Source organism: Cebus imitator, unplaced genomic scaffold, assembly GCF_001604975.1.
Source record: "Cebus imitator isolate Cc_AM_T3 unplaced genomic scaffold, Cebus_imitator-1.0 Scaffold253, whole genome shotgun sequence".
Lineage (NCBI taxonomy): Eukaryota > Metazoa > Chordata > Mammalia > Primates > Cebidae > Cebus > Cebus imitator.
The window spans coordinates 790,322-810,531 of record NW_016107568.1 but is presented as its reverse complement, the minus strand read 5'-3'; the positions used below and the strand labels follow the sequence as shown (position 1 = coordinate 810,531).

Genomic DNA, 20,210 nt, shown 5'->3' with positions numbered 1-20,210 from the left:
TATGAGATTTAAAAAATATATAATTTATAGAAATAGGGAGTGTGTTATTTAATTAATCAAGAAATCAGAATGACATCCAAAAATATCAGCTACTCTCTCTTTTCCCCTCACCTTAGGTTTATATGGTGATTGGCAGTCATTGTGTTTAGAAGCTGGAAATTTTATTTTCATGAGTCATAGATGTTGACACTCCAGTGAACTTTGCATTTTTATTTTACATAGTGGTTTTCCATGTTTTTACCAGGAATATGGTGGCATCACAGGCATTCACTTTTTTGCATAGATTTGAAATGAAGTGGAAAAAATTTCACCCATCTTTTGGAGATGTTTGGTAGAAGCTGAACCCACCTCTTCCTTAGTACTGTGTGAAATTGGCTGTGATGTGCTCGTGGTTGAAGGGTATGTAGTCAGCAACCCCTGGAAATAAGCAGGGAGTAACATGAGGTGACTGTGGTGCACGTAACCACCTCCATCCGCCAAGGGATGCAGTGAGCTAGATGAAGTGAACCCATTACATGTTTTAAAGGAGTAACCTCATCCTAGAGATAAATAGGCAGCTTGATTATGGAGAGAACATTAAATTGAGATTTAGGAAGTTCTTGTTTCCACACTCTGGTCACCATTTCAAGGAGTATGTCTTTGGGTATACCCCTTAAGATGCACGAGCCTCTTTTTTTCTCACATACAAGATTTTGTAAGTAATATTTACTCTGAAGAGTTATTTTCAGAATTAGGAATAATGACCACTAGGTGCCTAATGCAGTACCTGGCACAGAATAATTGTGCAACAAATTGTGGTTATTGCTAAAATGGCTCACTTAGGCCAAAATCAGGGCATTCAAGGGAGAACCTCATGTTCATTTTTGAAGATTTTTTAAGAAATAAGAAAGAGCAGTGGGTTGAGAAATTCTGGCTTTCAGGACAGGAAAGATAGATGATGGCAATATCTGTTACCTTTTATGTAGTTGGGCAACAGAAAGAATGACAGTTTCAGGTCCAAATCTTTTCATTTTCTGAGAGACCTTTATCATTCTTTCTCCCAGGGAAGAAAAGTAATTGGTAGACATGAGAATATGCCTGATTTAAGTTCCTGGGCCAATTACTTTCTTTAAAAAAAAATTCTGGGTATTTAAAACAGTTTTAATTTTGTGGGTACACAGTAGGTATATATATTTATGGGGTATATGGGATATTTTGATACAGATATTTCTTGAGATGAAGGTGATACGCAAACTAATAATAATAATGATGAATAGTATTTTTGAACACATGCCATGCAAAAAACATTCTACTTAATCATTCTAAGTATATTATTTCCAATCCTCACAATAACCCAAGTAATGATTAATGCCATTTCCATTTTAAAGATGTGGAAGGCGGCTCAGAGATTTACTACTAATGTAATGCAGCTGTTAAATAAGGGCAGGCGCTTCTAACCAAGTCCTCTATGACTCCAAGATCTTTATTATATGCTTTGCTGCGATTCCACAAATTCTGACTGGCAAGATTTTGTTAAATACATGATAGACTTAAAAAAAAATCTCCCCCTACTGTAATATTAGATAATGAAGTGTCTTTACCAACCTATGACGTTGGCTCTACTGTGACTTTATTTGGCATTACATGTCACTGCATGGTGACAGTTAACCATCAGGTTAACTAGGTAACATCATGCTTAGACAAAAGCCATACACTAATGCTCTTTAAATTTGAGAATATTTTAATATGTGTGCAAAAGCTTTAACAAATGTTAAGGTTTTGCTGAAGTCTGAGTTTTATGCTTCCCACTTTCTCCTAATTTTTTCAGGGGAAACATGCAGCAATATGCACATGTAGGCATTCTTCTCTTTGGAGATTTTTTTTTTTTAAAGAAGGTGAAGCATGAATTGTGAGTGAAACTATTGCAGAAAGTAAGTTTGTCCTAAAGTTTGGAAACCTGGGTTTAATTGTCCACTTTTACAGTCTAGATGCATGCCTGGTACAAGTCCCTTCAATGTCTCTAAGACTTACTTTCCTTCTCTGTAAAAAGTATTACCACTGCCTACAGAATTAATCTCTTTCTCTATCTAATCATTATGTATATGCATACAAAATATATATGTGTATACATATATAAGCAATCACTGTCTATAGAATTATTGTATATACACATATGATCTCATAATTATTAATTGATTAAATGAATGAATGAATGAATAAATCAAATGAAAAATATAATTAAGGAATGTAGCCTTCAAACTGTGGAAGATAATGCCTATGCCTTTTCTTCCCTCACCTTCATCCAAAGGTGTTACGCCGCTAAGGAACTGCCAGTATGTCTTGTGATTAACATTTTCAGCGACATTGTTGATAGAAGAGACGACAAGGCCCCAAGATGTCATTGTGGTTTCAAATCTAAAAAAAAATTTATATATGATTAATATCTCACTTTAGGTCAGGGAATATGGGGTAAGATGAAGGGAGGGAGGCATTCAATTAATTAGTTAGTTATAACTATTAATTTTTTTGGAGACAAGGTGTCACTTTGTTACCCAGGCTAGTGGTGAGATCCTAGCTCATGGCAACCTTGAAATCCTGGGCTCAAACAATCCTGCCGCCAGGATAGAGACATTTTAAATGCTTCAGATAAATGCTTTAGACATTTTAACTGATCATTCTCTTTTGAGTGCAATTTTATGTGATCATTTTATCAGATAAAATCATGTTCAAAAGAGATAATGCTTTTAACCAGTCTACTACTGATGGGCATTTAGGTTGATTCCATGTCTTTGCTCTTGTGAATTCTGCTGCAGTGAACATGGATGGAGGCCATTGTGCTTAGTAAACTAACACAGGAACAGAAAACCAAATACCACAGGTTCTTACTTATAAGTGGGAGCAAAATGATGAGAACACATGGACATGTAGTGGGGAACAACACACACTGGGACCTGTCGGAAGGCACAGGTTGGGAGGAGGGAGAGGATCGGGAGAAATAAGTAATAGGTAGTAGAATTAAACCTGGGTTATGAAATAATCTGTACAACAAACTCCCATGATACAGTTTACCTAGTAACAAACCTGCACATGTCCCCCAAACTTAAAAGTTATGTAAAAAAAAAAAAGACAGAAAATGGGCCGGGTGTGGTGGATCATGCCTGTAATCCCAGCACTTTGGAAGGCTGAGGAGGACAGATTGCTTGAGCCCAGGAGCTTGAGACCGGTCTTGGCAATATGGTGAAACCCTCTCTCTAACAAAAACACAAAAATTAGCTGGTCTCATGACCTGATCTCAAAATAAATAAATAAATAAACAAATAAAGCAAACGTGAATGACTAATGAATATGAAATTACTTCACTTAGATTGAAATGAAATGAAAATGAATAGATTTTGGAAACACTTATTAATAAGGAAATTAAAAAAATGTAAATTCCCTCAAATGGGTAAATAATTAGATAAGTGATTGAATGAATATCCAAGACTAAATATTTGGAAGCCATGAAAATATTGTCAATAATTTTCAGTAACACAGGGTAAATAATTAGATGAGTGATTGAATGAATATCCAAGACTAAATATTTGGAAGCCATGGAAATATTGTCAATAATTTTCAGTAACACAGGAAATGACTTGTGCAATAACGTTAAGTGAAAATATGAGATACAAATTTTACATGAATTATCTGTCCCATGTATGTGCTGGATCACACCTATGTGTAATATGCATAGAAAATAATACCTACAAAAGTTATAAAAATATTATAGTTGTGATATTGTGGGTGGACTGTAGATGATTTTTCTTGTTAATGCTTTTTCCCTCAAAATTTCTGCTACATGTATTTATTACATTTATAATCAGAAAAAGAAAAATCAGGTAACATTAAAGCTAAGCTCAGAGAAGTAAAGTACAGTACGTTCAGAGGGCTTTAAAATCAAATATTTTTGGGCCAGGCATGGTGGCTCATGCCATTAATCCCAGCACTTTGGGAGGCCGAGGTGGGTGGATCAGAGGTCAGGAGTTTGAGACCAGCCTGGCCAACATGCTGAAACCCCATCTCCACTAAAAATAAAAAAAATTAGCAGGGCGTGGTGGTGCATGCCTGTAATCCCAGCTACTCAAGAGGCTGAGGCAGGAGAATCGCTTGAACCCAGGAGGCAGAGGTTGCAGTGAGCTGAGATCACACCATTGCACTCCAGGCTGGGTGCTCTCAAAAAAAAAAAAAAAAAAAGGAAATTTTTGAAGTGCAATTTTTATCCTGACCTGTCTGTGAAGTTGGGGAAGTTATAGAGTCATGCAGTAGGCAGCAGACAAAATGTGCTCAACAGAACTGAGTGGAATAGATCCCCATGTGGTATCACTCAGTTGTCAATTCCTTAGCTTTTGTCAGTATTCTTTTTTGATATCTCCCTGAAGAATTTGGACCGTATCATCTTTTCTTTGAAAATATCTCCTTTTTTCCTGTCCACGACTTGGCACTTTTCTTCTTCTCCTCTTACAGCTTAGACTTCTCCATGTTTCTTTACTGCATCCTCTTTTTGCAAACTATAAACATTCCCTAAAATTGAATATTCTTCTCTGTGATTCATTTTGGTAACTTCCCCTACCCTGACAGGGTATCAGATTCAGTCCAATCTGGGTTCAGCTCTCAACTCTATTAGTTACATGTTATGTGATCTTAGGAATATTACTAACATCTTGGGCCTAAGGGTTCTATCTGTAAAATGAGAATAACTAAATCTGTCTTATGGTTTCGTTGGGTGCATGTATCTGCTACCTACCACATGGGTTCTTGCCTTTGGTCATCACCTCTAAGAGATGACTGTCCAATTTTTTTTTTTGCCTGTCCTGACCTCTTTTCCTAATACTTCTTCTATACCTCCAAAAGCCTTTTTTTCTTTCCTTCCCTCCTTCCTTCCTTCTTTCTTTCTTTTTTGGAGATAGAGTCTCGCTCTGTCGCCCAGGCTGGAGTGCAGTGGCACAATCTCAGCTCACTGCAACCTCCGCCTTCCAGGCTCAAGCAATTCTCCTGTCTTAGCCTCCGGGGTCACTGGGACCACAGGCACACTCCACCATGCCTGGCTAATTTTTGTATTTTCAGTAGAGATGGGGTTTTGCCATATTGGCCAAGCTGCCCTTGAACTCCTAACTTCAAGTGATTTGCCTGCCTCGGCCTCCCAAAGTGCTGTAATTACAGGCGTGAGCCACTTTGCCTGACCTATACCTCCAAAAACCTTCTAATGTTCCTATTTCAAATGCCCACCATTAAACATATCTAAGGAATTTAATCCCTTCCTTTGAAATATATTCTTATTGACACTTTTATCCATAGTTTTGAAGCTTCTTTCTTTTGATCTCTATGTCCTGTCACTCATAGAGCCTTAGTGTGGGTCCGTGTATCCCAGAGGAAGTCATCATCACTTCACAGCTCCATTATTTCAGTCATGTACTACAGTTTAGCCTTGTCTCCTATTATCGTGACCCAAACGACATTTTACAACGTGAATTTTGTTACTCAAAAACTTGCAAAACAAAGTCCAGTCTCCTTAGCCTGATATTTCAAGACTTTTACACTGTCACTCAACCTGGTGTGTCCACCTGGCTTACTCACTGGCCTCAGATTCCTTGCTCAGTCTTAACGCAAATATTTGTTCTAGCCATTTCTTTTCCTGTACTTACCTCTTCCCACATCTTCCTAAATAGTACCTATTATTTGTGGTTCAAAGGTACAAAGTCTGTTCTTACTGTTCTACTCTGCAATAGACTTTCAAATCTCCTCTGATTTTTTGTTTTTAAAACGTCATCGTGTGTTGACTTGTATGATTTAAGTTTTCATGAGAGCCTTACCTATTTATTAGATTGTAACTGGTTCAAGGGGCTATTAAATAAAAATCTGTTATCAAAAGGAAAAAAATTAAGAAAACAGAGGATGAGAAAAAAAATGAGAGTTCAGATTAGACCTGGAGAGAATGATGAATGACACTTGTAACACTCACTTGAACATAGGATTTTTGCGCTGTGCTTCTTCTAGGACAGTCAGTAACACTGAACCACTTTTCACACTAACGTTGATGGTCTCATTGAAGAGCAGCTCAACGCCCCTCAGCTGGTTGTTTATGGTGTATTTGACAGTGATGTTAGATGTGGAGGTGGGGACAGGGCCAGGAGGGCTGGGTAGAGTTGGTTGCACCTCATGATCTGTGAAGTGCAAAGAGGCCACATTTGTCAAAGATTATGGGGTTTATATTATAGGTGCAAAATCTCTGTTATTGGCAACTTATCCCAGAAAACATTTCAAGAAAGCAGTGAGTTTCATACCATTTAACCAAGTAAATGGACAACCAGTGTAGAATTCTGGCAAAAACTCCATGGTCACTTTGTTAAGGTTGGGACATCACTGGGAAGCAGCCTAAGGGGCTAAGTGAATGTGGTCATGTTTGGTAGGATTGGGATCAGTTTGCTTGATTTTGGTCTCCACATTCTGCATTGAGATAGACAAGAAACTTATTAATCTCTTCTTGTCTTAGGAAGTTCATGCAATGCAAGAGAAATGATATTTTATGTTAGCATTAAAAGAAAGGGGAGGTCGAGGAATTGATACCAAACACTAGTAATCTCTAGAGTGATAAGTTTTTATGTAAGACCTCCACTTTCTAAATGCGTATTTCTGTAATATTTGAATTTTAAGTATCTTTCAATTTTATGCATAATTGGATAAAATAAAGGTAGTTTTAATTAAAAAGTGGCATGCTAGTTTTCCACTCCATCTCATCCATGTGTCATGTGCATCAAGCTTTCATATTTAGATCTTTAAGTCTCAACTTAAATATGAATTCAGTTCTTCTCTGAAGCCTCCTACACAAAATCAACAACTGGTCACTATTTTTCTTTTTTGCATTTGCACCTTGTGCAGCTTTAACTTCTATTTAATACTTACTTGATTGTCCCAAATGTTGTAGTATTTGTTTACACATCTGTCTTCTGACTTTGTGAAAGGCAGATATGATAAGATATGCATAGTGTTTGATGGTACCTTTGTCAAATGAATAAATGAAGCTATATGTTATTTGATTGTTGGGACCACAGACCTTCTCCTACCTCTAGTATCCCACAAGATGCTTTGCACATAGTAGGTACTGCATAAATATATGTTGAATGAAGTAGATATGGGGCTGAGTTCTGAGTGCAGGAAGGTATATCTGTGTCCTGGCACATACTCTTTAGGACTGGGAGTCAGATGTGCTCTGCTCACATGGGAATAATGGACATTACAAGTCTACATGCCACTTAACATTGATCTGTATGTCATTCCTGGCATAAGTTGCTGCTTTATAACATAAGGAGAGGTGGATGTCTTACCGGGGCTACAAGTGACCTGGGGCACATCTAGGTATGTCTTGCCTTTCAGGGAAGGGAGGATTTGAGCAATGGACATGGGGTTGTGGAATTTCCCCTGTTTAATCTCATCGAGTATCACATCCATAGTCTTCTTGCAGTTCCATTCCTTTGTAGGTGGCTCAGGTGTTACAGAGAGGGCCTGGGACAGGAAGAGAGAGAGAGAGAGAGGGAGGAATTAGGCATAGCTGAGAGTTGGCTTTTACATGTCTTAAGAGATAAACTTGATCACTAATCATTGTGATCACCTAGTCACCCAGAATGCAAAGCCAATGCTATGTAAGGTTTGGAACACAGTGCTATGTCCCCACCACTTAGCACAGTCTCTGTCATACAGCAGACACAGAACAAATATCTGTGCAATGATTAGATGCAGGGAACACTATTAAGCAGTCATATTTACCAATGATTCTTGAATGTGAGTGAGGGTGAGAACTGGGCTCCAGAGGGAGCTTTAGTCTAGGACAAGCTGGGCTCTAGAGGGAGCCTTAGCCCAGGACAATCTAGCCACATAAATGGAGTAGACTCCTTGTTTTATGCTGTCATGCACCCTCTTTGGTGGACTTTTCCCTCACTTTGTGCTTGTGTCAAGACTGTCAGAGGCTCCACAACCCTGGCTCAGGATGGACTCATGACCTGGGCTGGGCTGATGGTGGTGCCCATCCCCTTGATGACAGTGATTGGTGGACACTTGTACTAATTAGAGTTGTTCCCTGACATACAGACATTGGGAGACCAAAAGAATTTTTTTACCCGCTGAGGTTATTCAACTAAGACCAAGCAAGCACACATTAAGCTGCTAGTGAGCATCTTTCTCAGCCACTTTGAAGAAGAAGCCCTGTAGCAGGGAAGAATGAGGAAAACCAGGGCTGGACAATGAAAAAAGAATGGCCACTGATATCATTCTTTGAGCCCTTTATTCTGGTTATTCCTGAAACCACCTAATTCAGCCCTAGACTTCCCAGTGTATGTGAGTAGTAAGTCCTCATTTTTTTTCTTGAGCTAAAAGGATTTGGGTTTCTGTTACTTGCAAAATGGGTCTTGATTAACACATCAAGCTAGTCACCTATTTTGTTGAGTTACATATTGCATGAATAAAATGGAAATCATAATTTCTGCCTATTCTTGCAGGAGTCATTTGAGGTTAAGGGGCTAATGTATAAAAGCATTTCATGATGTGTGATGTGGAATTTGTCATTACCACCTCCCTTCCTATACAGTGCTGATTATGGCCACCAGGGCATGTTAATGGGCTGAGATTGTTGAGGACTGGTTCACCTGAAGCTTGGAATAGGTCATGGGAGAAGGGAGAGAGGAGTCAGAAATGGCTGTCTCAGCTGGGGTCAGAATGCACAATTGGGCATTTGTGACAGGCACGACCATCACTGTTAACCTCAACATCCATGAACCATGGCTTTGGACAGAGGCCACTTTACAAGGCAGTTTGGTCTAATGGCCATCAGGTGGTGGGTGCTCCTCTGCAACAGCATCTTGTTCACTTGTCATATGCATCTCCCAAATTTCACTAAGCAAGAACATCATTAATAACTTTCCATCAAGAAGTTCATCAGATCTCTTTTCTTTTCCTTTTTTTTTTTGTTCTGAGACAGAGTCTCGCTGCAACTCACAGGCTGGAGTGCAATGGCGTGATCTTGGCTCACGGAAACCTCCGTCTCCCTGGTTCAACTGATTCTCCTGCCTCAACCTCCTGAGCAGCTGGGATTATAGGTGCATGCCACCATGCCTGGCTAATTTTTGCATTTTTAGTAGAGATGGGGTTTCACCATGTTGGCAAGGCTTGTCTTAAACTCCTGACCTCAAGTGATCTGCCTGCCTTGCCCTCCCAAAGTGCTGGGATTACAGGTGTGAGCCACCACGCCCGGCCTATCAGATTCCTTTTCAAGATAAGCGCCTATCAGAGGAATCTTGAAAGCCATAGGATATTCATGGAAGAGAGAGGAGAAATTCTAGAACAGAGGAAATGCCTCATGAGCATCTTTGGGTAGGGTTGAGTATGGCCTGGGCCACTGGAAGGGCACTGATGTCTTGGAAGAAGGTGAACAAAGATTGAAAACGAGGTTTGCTAGCATCACTGTTCTGCTGAGACAGATCGCGACCAATTGTTAAGCATGACGTTATCCATGAGATTTTTTGTTTTGTTTTGTTGCATACCACATTTTATTTAACCTAATTGCAACCTTGCTATTAGGGGGGAAATAAAATTTGGGGAAATTCAATATTTGTCTGAGATGGTGGCAGGTCTGGGAGTCAAACCTAAATTGCGATAGCTCCAGAGCCCTTTGATTTTCTATATCAGAATATTTTAGATTAGGAAAAGATTATATATTAGACACCTATTAATTCCAGATTTCAGGATGCCTAAGTAAACTCCAGATAGAGAGAGTAAAAAGGGTAGGGAGAGATTATGTATTCTGACTAGAAATCCACGTGGCCTGTGGTATTTGGATATAGACACAGTCCTGCCTTTTGATTAAAAAAAAAAAAAAAAGCTTTAATTCCCAGGTACAGCTTATCAGAGTGTACTTAGCAGGTGATAAAATCCAAACAGAATTCACAAACCAAGTTAGCAAAAGTAAACATTTCTCTGTATGGTGCTAAATTGAAGCAAGGTTATTTTTAGTGAGTCACACATTAAAAAAATCCCCAAACCATCTTTTCAGTCTCTTCCAGACTGCCTTTTTCCTTCTAAAAAGCTTCTAGATTAGACCACTGGGAATGCTCTTGTAAAATTCAGCCATGGAAAAAACAGGGTTTTGTTCTATGACAAAGTCTCCTTGACTGTGACATAGAAGTGAACTTTGTTTTCTATTAGTCACTTCTGTACATGGTCCACTGACATGGAAATTTTGTTTGTGCTCTTAATGTTTAACATGAATCAATTCTTAGGTTGTTTATATCCTTTTCTAATGTTTAATGTATGAAATCTCAATACCAGTCTCTATTGTTTTACCCAGGAGACAATTTATTCCTAGTAGTCCAGGACTATGTTAGGTTTGGGGCTGGTGTCATCATTCCATGATTCTTCCTTTCCTGGGCTTTCTGAGGTGAAGAGTCCCTGGTCCTATTAATTCCCATAGGACATCTTGAGACATTGGAGCTCAAACTTCTTAGTTGGGGTTAGAGGATTCAGCCACAGATGGTTGCTAGTTTTTGATTCTAGTTGGTCATTTTTGCCCACTATCATTGGTGTATCTGTCTTTTACGGAAGAAGCTGCCCTAGTCAACTAGGGTAGAGTGGGTTGTTGGATTTAGAACTATTAATACCAAGCACATCTTGCAGAATCCAAGCCTGGGAATACATGCTAGGAAAGCATAGAATTAAGTATGGACTTGGCTGCCAGGTAGATCTGCTTTACCATTTACTATGAGTTTTTTGGAGGTTTAGTTACCTTGAGGTTATTGTCCTTAATCATTTTGAGTATAAACTTAACTATTTTTGGATCAAGGTAAAGTACTGAAAAAGAACACTTGGCTGGTAAGATTGCATTAGAAAATTCTATGTTTTTTGAGGGCCTACTTTAATATTCTTTTTATTTGTACATCAAAATTGCGATAGTCTGTAACTATTACAAATAAATGGATCATTGTTAATAATAAATCAACATATTTCTTGATTTATTTGTTTCATTTTTTTTTCCCAAGGAAGATAAATGTGTTTATATAGATTTGCTTTCATACTTTACATAGGAGTTAGGGAGGAATTAGAAATTTAGGCCCAGGCACCACAAAGAATATATCTCAGGTAATACTAGCTGGACTTTCATGGAGATGTTACTAGAAGCACCTGGCCTCTTGAGTCTGCAATCCAGGCTTATTGTCAAGAACCCAACCAAGAGCATCCAGCATGTGTTTACCTGCATGGCGAGGCCAGTACTGTAGATGCCTCCAATGATGCCATTATCTTTGATCCTCATGCTGATATTCTCCACAATATCCTTTAGCACCTGACCAAACAGGGCTCTGTAACCTTCCTCTGAACCTACAGGGATCTTGTTGTACATGCATGTCAGAGCCAGGGTTGCCATTGCTCCTGTGTCTGTGAATGACAGAGGGGATAAGATCACCATAGTCACCACCGCAATATGAACAGCTAACATTTATTGTGTGCTTATTGTGTTCTGGTTCTATGATTTTATTTGCTCCTCAGAAAAACCTGTGAAATAGTACCTGTAATTATCTCCCTTTAAGAGACAAAGAAATGGAGGCTCAGAAAAATTAAGTAACTGCCCAAGGCCACATAGTAAGTACAGGGCCAGGATCTTAACCCAGAACTATACAACTCAACATCTCATGCTTATAATTAATGTAGACTGGCAGTATGTTCAATCGCACTGCTCTTGTGCCAGAAAAGACAGATGCAGTCTCTTTTCTAAACTCCTGTAGCATTTGTTGTTTATATGTCTGTTTTACAATCTTGGGACTCTCTTTTATTTTTATTTTTTGTTACTGTGCTCTTAGATGTAAACTCTTAGATGGAGGGAACTTCGCATCCACCAAAGCATGCCACAAAGGGACTTTTTCTTGTTTGCATGCAATAAACATGTGAAACCATTGAGCAAGTTCTGGGATGACAAGACTAGAATAAATAAAAGACTTGCCAGTTATCATCTTTTATTTCATTGATCTCCCCCTCCTCACCTTAATCTCCATTTGAAAGTTGCATAACTTCCCTAAGGGTGATAGTGTTATTGAGAACCAGAAGCAAATAAGTCCAAACTCTTGGAGGCAGAGATGCCCCAGAAATGTGTGAGGTCCCAGATGTGAAAGGGAGACCAGCCTGTTCTTGACCCTCAGGGAGGATCCTAGAACAATGATTCATCTATTTGTCTGACAGAAACTGAAACAAGAGAGGTTGCTGATGGGGCATGCGTAAGGGAGTGAAAATTTGAGATAATACTACTTACTGCTTGGAGAGTTGGTAGAGGAGAAAAGGTGACCATGAATGCGGGCTGTGACAGTGGCCCCCACAGAGAAGGATCATTATCCGTAGAAGGGGACGGAAGGAGGACATGATGTTGTAGAGGAAAAGGCTCCCATTTACAAACAGCCATGTGCTTGCAGAACAAAGCTGCAGGGTGGTCTCCGGGTTTCCATAAAGGGAAACATTATGAGTTAGGGTTCCGAGAGTGGCTGTTTCATAGAGAGAGGTTATTTGGATGTAATGAGGAGAAGTATCGAGAAGAATGGAGTTTGAGAGCATACGTAGCAATTAAAGAGAGGATGCAGGGGAGAAGTGAAGCAAGACATTAATGTTTATTTTGGGAAGAACTTCTGACTTGAATGACAGGACTATTGTTCCCAGCAGAGATTCTGTAGTTGCCAGACATATCAAGTATTATATTTGTTTCTAAATGCTGCTATCTCCCCTTCCTTCATGTACTCCTCAGTTCACACTCCAACAGACATCTGGTAAGTATCTCTCATCCACAGGCATGTTCACAGTCCTTAGCTCCTCCTCCATGGAAAGCTCTCCTTTCCCACTTCCCTGCCAGCTCCACCATTCAGTGCACAATGCCTCTGATGTTCCCAGTTCAGGGCAGTGGTGACCTACTCACCTACATTGAAGGGAGAGGAATTGGCCAGCAGGGTCTTGGCAAAGCGGACAGCTATTGGTAGGGTCGCTTCAGAGTTCTTCTGGCACAGTGCCAAGATCGCTAGACTGGCCCCATAGAAGGTTGATGCTTCAGCGTTGGGGCCTCAGAAGGGGACAGAGAATCTTCATCAGACTCACATTCACCATGATGAGGACATTGGCAAATAAGGAAAAGCCAAGCCTTTAAAATGGAAATTGCTAGAAAACCTGCCCCCAAAGAGACACAGCACAGACAAAGAGCAACTTCAGTGTTTTTCAAAAGAATGTCATCAAGCATCTGTAAAGAATAAAAGAGATGACTCTGTGTCTTTAGACAGGTGATGGCTCGGTAAGCTGTGCCCTTGGGGTCATGGCCATTTCTAGTTCATTTTGGATTGGAAATGAATCTCTCCCTTTTGTGATTATCAGAAGGACCAGAGTGAAGGATACATTGTGTCTCTTCCCTGACTTTCCTTTCTCTCCACCCCCACCCTTTTCCTTTCTGGATTTAAAATTCTTAGGAAAAACCGTGTGCCTGATTCTCTTCTCCCTTCCAGTGAGGTCTTACTGGAAGGTGTCCAGTTCTCCATTTGTCTTTGTAGGATGGATACTTTATTCCCAGGGTCTCGGCAGGAGGAGGTGAGGGCCATGATGGTGAGGCCAAGCTGCCCAATGCTCAAATCTGCAGAGAAGAGAACAGAACAGTTAGACAGAGACATTCTCAGGGGACAGCTCTCCAGGAGCCAGGGGTGAGATTTCTGCTTTTTATCCAGAGCATTTTGACTTTTTAATAATGAGCAGTTTTTTGATCTGTCTTTCCGAAGAAAAAAATATGGGAAAGCATGTAAAGGCATATTTAATCTAGCAGCATCTGTGTAACTTGATGACTCTAGTATTCGGTATTTGAGAATCCCTGATATTTGATTAGAAAAGCAGCAAGAACACTCATATAGATTTATATACAGAAATTTACAGTTATGAAATAATTAAAACTTTATTATCTAACTTGGGCCTCCAGGCAACTCTTGGGAGATAGGCAGAACAGAGATTTTATTATTATTATCATTGCTGTTAGTATATTAGTAGTAGTAGGGTTATTATTAGAATCATCTGGAAGATGAGGCTGAGCAGTATCCAGTGACTCGTTCCAGATCCCAGAGTTAGGAAGTGGCAGAGCCAGAACCGGAAGGCTGCTTTTTTTTTTTTTTTTTTTTTTTTTAAAGAAGGAGTCTCCCTCTGTCACCAGGTGTGATCTTGGCTCACTGCAACTTTTGCCTCCCAGGTTCAAGTGATTCTCCTGCCTCAGCCTCCCGAGTAGCTGGGACTACAGGCACACACCACCATGCCCAGCTAATTTTTGTATTTTTAGTAGAGACGGAGTTTCACCATGTTGGCCAGGATGGTCTCAATCTCTTGACCTTGTGATCCGCCTGCCTTGGCAAGGCTGCTCTTTTGGGGTCTAGTCCAGAGCTTGCTCTGCTTGACTGCCCTCATTCATGAATGCTCTAACTTCACATGTGTTTCTTTCCAGGTACGTAGGAAAAGGTGTTTGGGTAGTTTATGTACAATCAGAGGCAGCATTGGGGGCGGGGGCGGGAAGGACACTGAGTTGGGATCTGGAGGTGGTGAGTGACGTGCGAGATTCAGGGAGAGTGTGAGCGGCTGGATGTCTCACCGTCAGCATTGCTGGACATGAGCTGGTAAGTCAGGAGCTTCTGGGCCTCCAAGCTGTAGGCTCCGACTAGATTCATGGCAATCAGGATGCTGGGGTTTGGGTAGGCTGATGAAGTCACCGAGCTCTCCATGAGGACTTGTATGCCATTGACCAACGGCTCCTGTGCTGAGGGAACGTCTGTGAAGAGGACAGTCATTTAGTAACCTCCTAATCCTCATCCCTTCTCAAAAACACGATTCCTGTGTCTTTGATACCTTTTAGGAGAATACTTGGTTAGCACTGGTATCCTAAGTGTCTAAAGAGAAATGGAGAAAATGGTGAGATTTTACTTTTGAGGACAATTGGTTTCTTTACTTCTTCCCAAATAACCCGTATCCTTAAGAAAGGAAATTTTAAATTTAGTAACTTAAAGCAATATGACTCATGACATTTCTCATAATTTCTATCACTTTCCTAGGAATCACTGATTTCCTTGCATTCATTTTTTTCCCTCACTTTTTCATGAAGAATAGTAAAGATTTGGGATATAATTTATCTTCAGTGAGTACCCAAATCTCTGACTAGTATGTAGTGGTGTCGGGTCACAGTAGCCACTGAGTGTCTGTCTTTGTACAATCAACCATCATTCCTGCAGTAGTACTTCCATCTCTATTTATTTATTTATATTTTGAGATAGGGTTTTGCTGTGTCATCTAGGCTGGAGTGCAGTGGTGGGATCATAGCTCACTGCAGCCTCGACCTCCTGGGCTCAAGTGATTCTCCTACCTCAGCTTTTTGAGTAGCTGGGACCACAGGTGCATGCCACTGTGCCCAGCTAAACTTTTTTTTTTTTTTTTTTTTTTGAGACAGAGTCTTGCCCTGTCACCCAGGCTGGAGTGCAGTGATGTGATCTTGGCTTACTGCAGTTCAAGCAATTCTTCTGCCTCAGCCTCCCGACTAGCTGGGATTACAGGCACATGGCACCACGCCTGGCTAATTTTTGTATTCTTAGTAGAGACAGGATTTCACCGTGTTGGCCAGGCTGGTCTCAAACTCTTGATCTCATGATCCACCCGCCTCAGCCTCCCAAAGTGCTGGGATTGCAGGCGTGAGCCACTGCGACCAGTCCATGCCCGGCTAATTAAAATATTTTTTTCTTTGTTTTGTAGAGATGGAGTCTCGCCATGTTGCCCAGGCTGGTCTTGAACTCTTGGGCTCAAGCAGTCCTCCCACCTGAGTCTCCCAAAGTGTTGGGATTATAGGTGTGAGCCACTGCACCTGGCCCCATGTCTCTGCTATTTTCAACCGCTTTCTCATCAGCAGAGTTCAGGGTCAGAGGTCACAGCCCCTCCCCAGTACAACTGCTTCACTGACCTCCTTGGAAAAAACATCATACTCACAGCATGAACTCCGGGTCTGGGTACTCGTCCCAGCCACAGCCCAGAGAAGGCTCAGGAGGTAGACGGCAAACCAGGTCATCTCACTCTTGTGTCCACGTCTCTCATCCACAGGTACCGTGATTTGCAAGTGGCATATTTCTTTACCTTCTCTTATATGTGCTTCCCTTTGTTAAATAATCTCCCCCAACCCAGCCACTCCTAACTACCCCTGTGCTGATCACTCCTTTCCTGATACAAGTAAGCAAATTTTCATTTGCTTATCTAAGTTTACCTACTATAGACCCTCCAAAGTGTTTGAAGGTGACTTCTAGGTTACACAGTCATGTGAGAAGAAACGTGGTGCTGGGTATGCAGTGAAGGCAATGTTAAGAAAATGTCCTTTACCAAAGTCCTGGGTCAGATATCAGGAAGTCTGGCTAACGTGCCTGTATCAACAAGACTTCTAGCCCTTATTGTACCCAATTACACAGTCTTTGGGCTGCTTGTTAGTAACCACTCCCTCGGATTAAGTCATTCGTTGCATCGGCTCATTTTATGATCCTAGGCACCTGCTTTACAATATACCCTTTTAGGCTCTCAGGCGGGGATCTGCCAGGTGACATCTGACTTTAGGAAATTAATTATGTCCACCTGGATCTGGATTCTAGCCTAGACTATTTGAAGTTGTTTGACTTTAGGCAAGAAATGGACCTCGGTTTCCCAGAAATGGTTTTGTTTGATTTCTCTTTCCTTATCTGGGAATAAAAGCAGTCTCAAACACCCAAAGCTTTCAGATATTATCTTTTAAAGTAAGTAATTCGAAAATGTGCCATCAGTTAAGTATACGTATTTCAGGTGTGTAGCTATATTAGAAAACAAATTATACCTCTTTATAAGCAAGAACTGAAAATGGTATCTTGAAATTAGAAAAGAGCTTTTTTTTTTTTTGTCTCTGCATGTAAAGTAGTTTATTTTAAGGGGAAATTCTCCAGTGGCTCCCATCTTAGCATAAAAGTCAAAGCTGGGCAGGCTCAGTGGCTCACACCTGTAATCCCAGCACTTTGGGAGGCCAAGGCGGGTGGATCACGAGATCAGGAGTTCAAGACCAGCCTGGCCCATATACTGAAACCCGGTCTCTGCTAAAACCAAAACCAAAACCAAAATTAGCTGGGCGTGGTTGTGCGTGCCTTTAGTCCCAGCTACTTGGGAGGTTGAGGCAGGGGAATCGCTTGAACCCTGGAGACAGAGGTTGCAGTGAGCCGAGATCGCGCCACTGTACTCTAGCCCAGGTGATGGAGCAAGACAAAGCCCTTTTCATGACCTATAAGGCCTTAGAAGATCTGGCTTCTGGTTCCTTTCTGACCTCAGCTCCAAGCGTTATCTCCTTTGCTCACACTGCTCCCATCACACAGAACTTCTTATGCCCCTTGAACACTTCAGCTACCTTTGCACATGATGTCCCCTCAGCCCAGGACCCTCTTCTTTTAAATAGACTCATGGTGGCTTCCTTACATCCTTCATGTCTCTGCTCAGAGGTAAGCTTTTAGAGAGGCCTTCCCAGGCCATCCTACATAAAAGCCTCCATCCTCACCTCCACTGACACTTATCATGCCCCTGGCCTGCTATAACTCATAGCCCTCTGTCGCACTATGTGTGTGTCTGTCTACCATTTATCTCCCTACTGAAATGTCTGCTCCATGAGGGAGGGGCTTTGTCTCTTTGGCTCACTGCTCTATCCTTAGCTCTTACAACACTACCTAGCTCACAGTAGAAATAAAATATTTTTTGAATGAGTGAATTAATGAGCAAACGTTTAAGACATGGATAATAAAGCAGTTTTTTCCCCCTTGGGAAACTTGGTGAGTTTTGTGAGATGAGAGCATAGGGTACATATTGGGGTGTGCTGGACAATTTCTAACATGGCTCCATGTTTTCACCTCCTGGTATTCATGCCTTGTGTAATCCTTCCCCCTAGAGCGTGGGCTGCCTGGGGCCACATTCTAATATAATGAATATATTGCAGCAAAGGTGATGGGATGTGGTTGCAGAAGACCAATTTCCCTCTTGCTTGCCTTCTCTCTCTTGCTCTTCCTGCTCTGATGAAGGCAACTGCAAAGTGTGAGCTGCCTTATGGAGAAGCGCATGTGTGGCCCCCTAAGAGTAGCCTCCAGCCAATATCCACAGAGGAAAGAATCCTTCCCCAGTGAGCTTTGAGATGAAGGCAGCCCCAGCTGACATCTTGATTGCAGCCCTGGAAAAGACCCTCCTAAGCCAGAGGACCCGTGTAAACCCTCCCTGGATTCTTGACCCACAGAAACTATGTGACAATAAGTGTTGTTTTAGGTCACTAAGTTTTAGAGTAACTTGTTATGCAGCAATAGCTATCCAATACATGGCATATGGTGGAAGATAAGGCCAGAAAGACAGTTTCTATCTACTTGGTGGAGAGCCTTGCATGGGGTGTGGAGCATTAGGCAGAATAATGCCAGTGCCGGCATCCTGCCAAATGCTCATGCCTAATCCCTGGAACTTGTGAACATGTTATGTGGGTTATATGGCCAGGAAGAATTAAAGATGCACATGGAATTAAAGTGGCTAATGAACTGACTTTAAGAGAGGAAGATTAGCTTGTATCATCTGGGTGGGTACAATGTCTTCACAGAGGTCCTTGTTAGTAGCAGAGAAAGGCAAGAGAATTAGAGTCAGAAAAGCAAATGTGATGTTGAAGGCAGAAGTCGGAATGATGCAATTGCTGGCTTTGAAGGTAGACAGGGGCCATGAACCATGCAATGTGGGTAGCCTCCAGAATCTGAAAAAGGCAAGGGAATGGGTTCTTCTCTAGAAGCTCTGTTACTAGGGCAGCCCTAGAAAAATAGCTGGGAAGGCTCCTTATTTTCTTAAACAGCTTTTTTCCCCTTAGTCTTTTTATCTACAGGTGCCACTGCTTATAGAGCTCCAGATTTTCCAGGATGCGGCAGGAACTTCATGATCCCTTGCCAAACACCAGAGGAAGAAAACAATTTTCTTTTAAGGGAAAAGAATCTAGTATTATAATGATACGTTAATGATCTAAAGGTAACTAGGGGTTGCCGGTTCTGGTTTGCACCTGTCTCATGCAGCCTGTCCCTGTCCCATGCAGCCTGTCCCTGTCGCATGCAGCCTGTCCCTGTCCCATGCAGCCTGTCCCTGTCGCATGCAGCCTGTCCCTGTCGCATGCAGCCTGTCCCTGTCCCATGAAGCCTGTCCCTGTCCCATGCAGCCTGTCCCTGTCGCATGAGACAGGTGCAAACCAGAACCGACAACCCCTAGTTACTTTTAGATCATTAACGTATCATTATAATACTAGATTCCTTTCCCTTAAAAGAAAATTGTTGACATTTTGTGTACATGCGATGTAGGAGGAAGTATACCTGGGGGTTGCACCTGCATGTTTGAAACTCCACCCTCGGCCTGCTTACATACCTCTCTGCCCCATATCTAACTCTTGAAAATTCCCCTGCTGCCTATTGCTTAAGGAGAAGGTGCCTTTAGAGCGAAGCTCCCCTTCTCCATTCCCTGGCCAGTGAATATGACCCGATTGCTTTTGTCCAATTGCATGTTTTTTCTTTGTGACCCATAAAAAATAGGGTAAGAACTTGGTTTACTGGTGCCACCTCTAGAAGGAACACAGCTCTTTTGACACCTTGATTTTAGCCCAGTGAGACTTCTGACCTCCAGAACTGAGAGATGACAAATTTGTCTTAAGTAACAAAATTTGTGGTAATCTGTTTCAGAAACAATAAGAATCTAATACAGGACTATGAGTCCAATATGGTGCTGACTTTGGGTTCTAGAGCCTGCTCCTGATCATCCTGAGATGCTCCACACACCCTTGGCCTGCCAGCTCTTTAACCACTCACTTCCTTGTATTAAAAATTACCATTTACAACCACGGCTGCTGCGAAACTGATCGTGACACAATTGTAGTAGTTAGTAAATCCCAGAACAGGAACCACACAGGCCATACGTTTCTTAATAGAGGCATTTTGACAGTCCTTGGTTAACTATTGACTGGGATTATATATTCATTTATTTCCTTGTTTCTCCTGTGCCTAATTTTTGGATATTAAAGCACTCAGACTCTCTCTGGACATAAGTAAGGTTTATTTATGGTGATTATTCTTTGCTGTGGCAGCAGAAGCAAGTTTCTCTCTTCAGGCTCAGTTCAGGCT

General features: G+C 41.3%; 1 protein-coding gene across 1 annotated transcript; it reads right to left on the bottom strand.

Moving 5' to 3' along the window:
- Positions 1-147: 147 nt before the first annotated feature.
- Positions 148-16,160, bottom strand: CBLIF (cobalamin binding intrinsic factor). The gene is made up of 9 exons (XM_017498879.2): positions 16,021-16,160; positions 14,642-14,818; positions 13,535-13,648; positions 12,950-13,090; positions 11,249-11,430; positions 7,338-7,515; positions 5,975-6,176; positions 2,276-2,394; positions 148-417 (listed from the first exon to the last, which is right to left on the bottom strand). The coding sequence occupies exons 1-9, from the start codon at positions 16,097-16,099 to the stop codon at positions 356-358; spliced, it is 1,254 nt and encodes a 417-aa protein (XP_017354368.1). The 5' UTR covers positions 16,100-16,160; the 3' UTR covers positions 148-355.
- Between the last annotated feature and the right edge of the window lie 4,050 nt (positions 16,161-20,210).

Bases quoted from the DNA above. Each gene is read 5' to 3' on its own strand.
- CBLIF (XM_017498879.2), bottom strand. From the start codon at position 16,099: ATGACCTGGTTTGCCGTCTACCTCCTGAGCCTTCTCTGGGCTGTGGCT. The intron at 13,091-13,534 runs GTAAGACCTCAC...TCCCCTTCTGAG, and splicing joins GGAGAACTGGACACCTTCCA to GCCCCAACGCTGAAGCATCA. The intron at 6,177-7,337 runs GTAAGACATCCA...TGCACTTCACAG, and splicing joins CCAGGTCACTTGTAGCCCCG to ATCATGAGGTGCAACCAACT.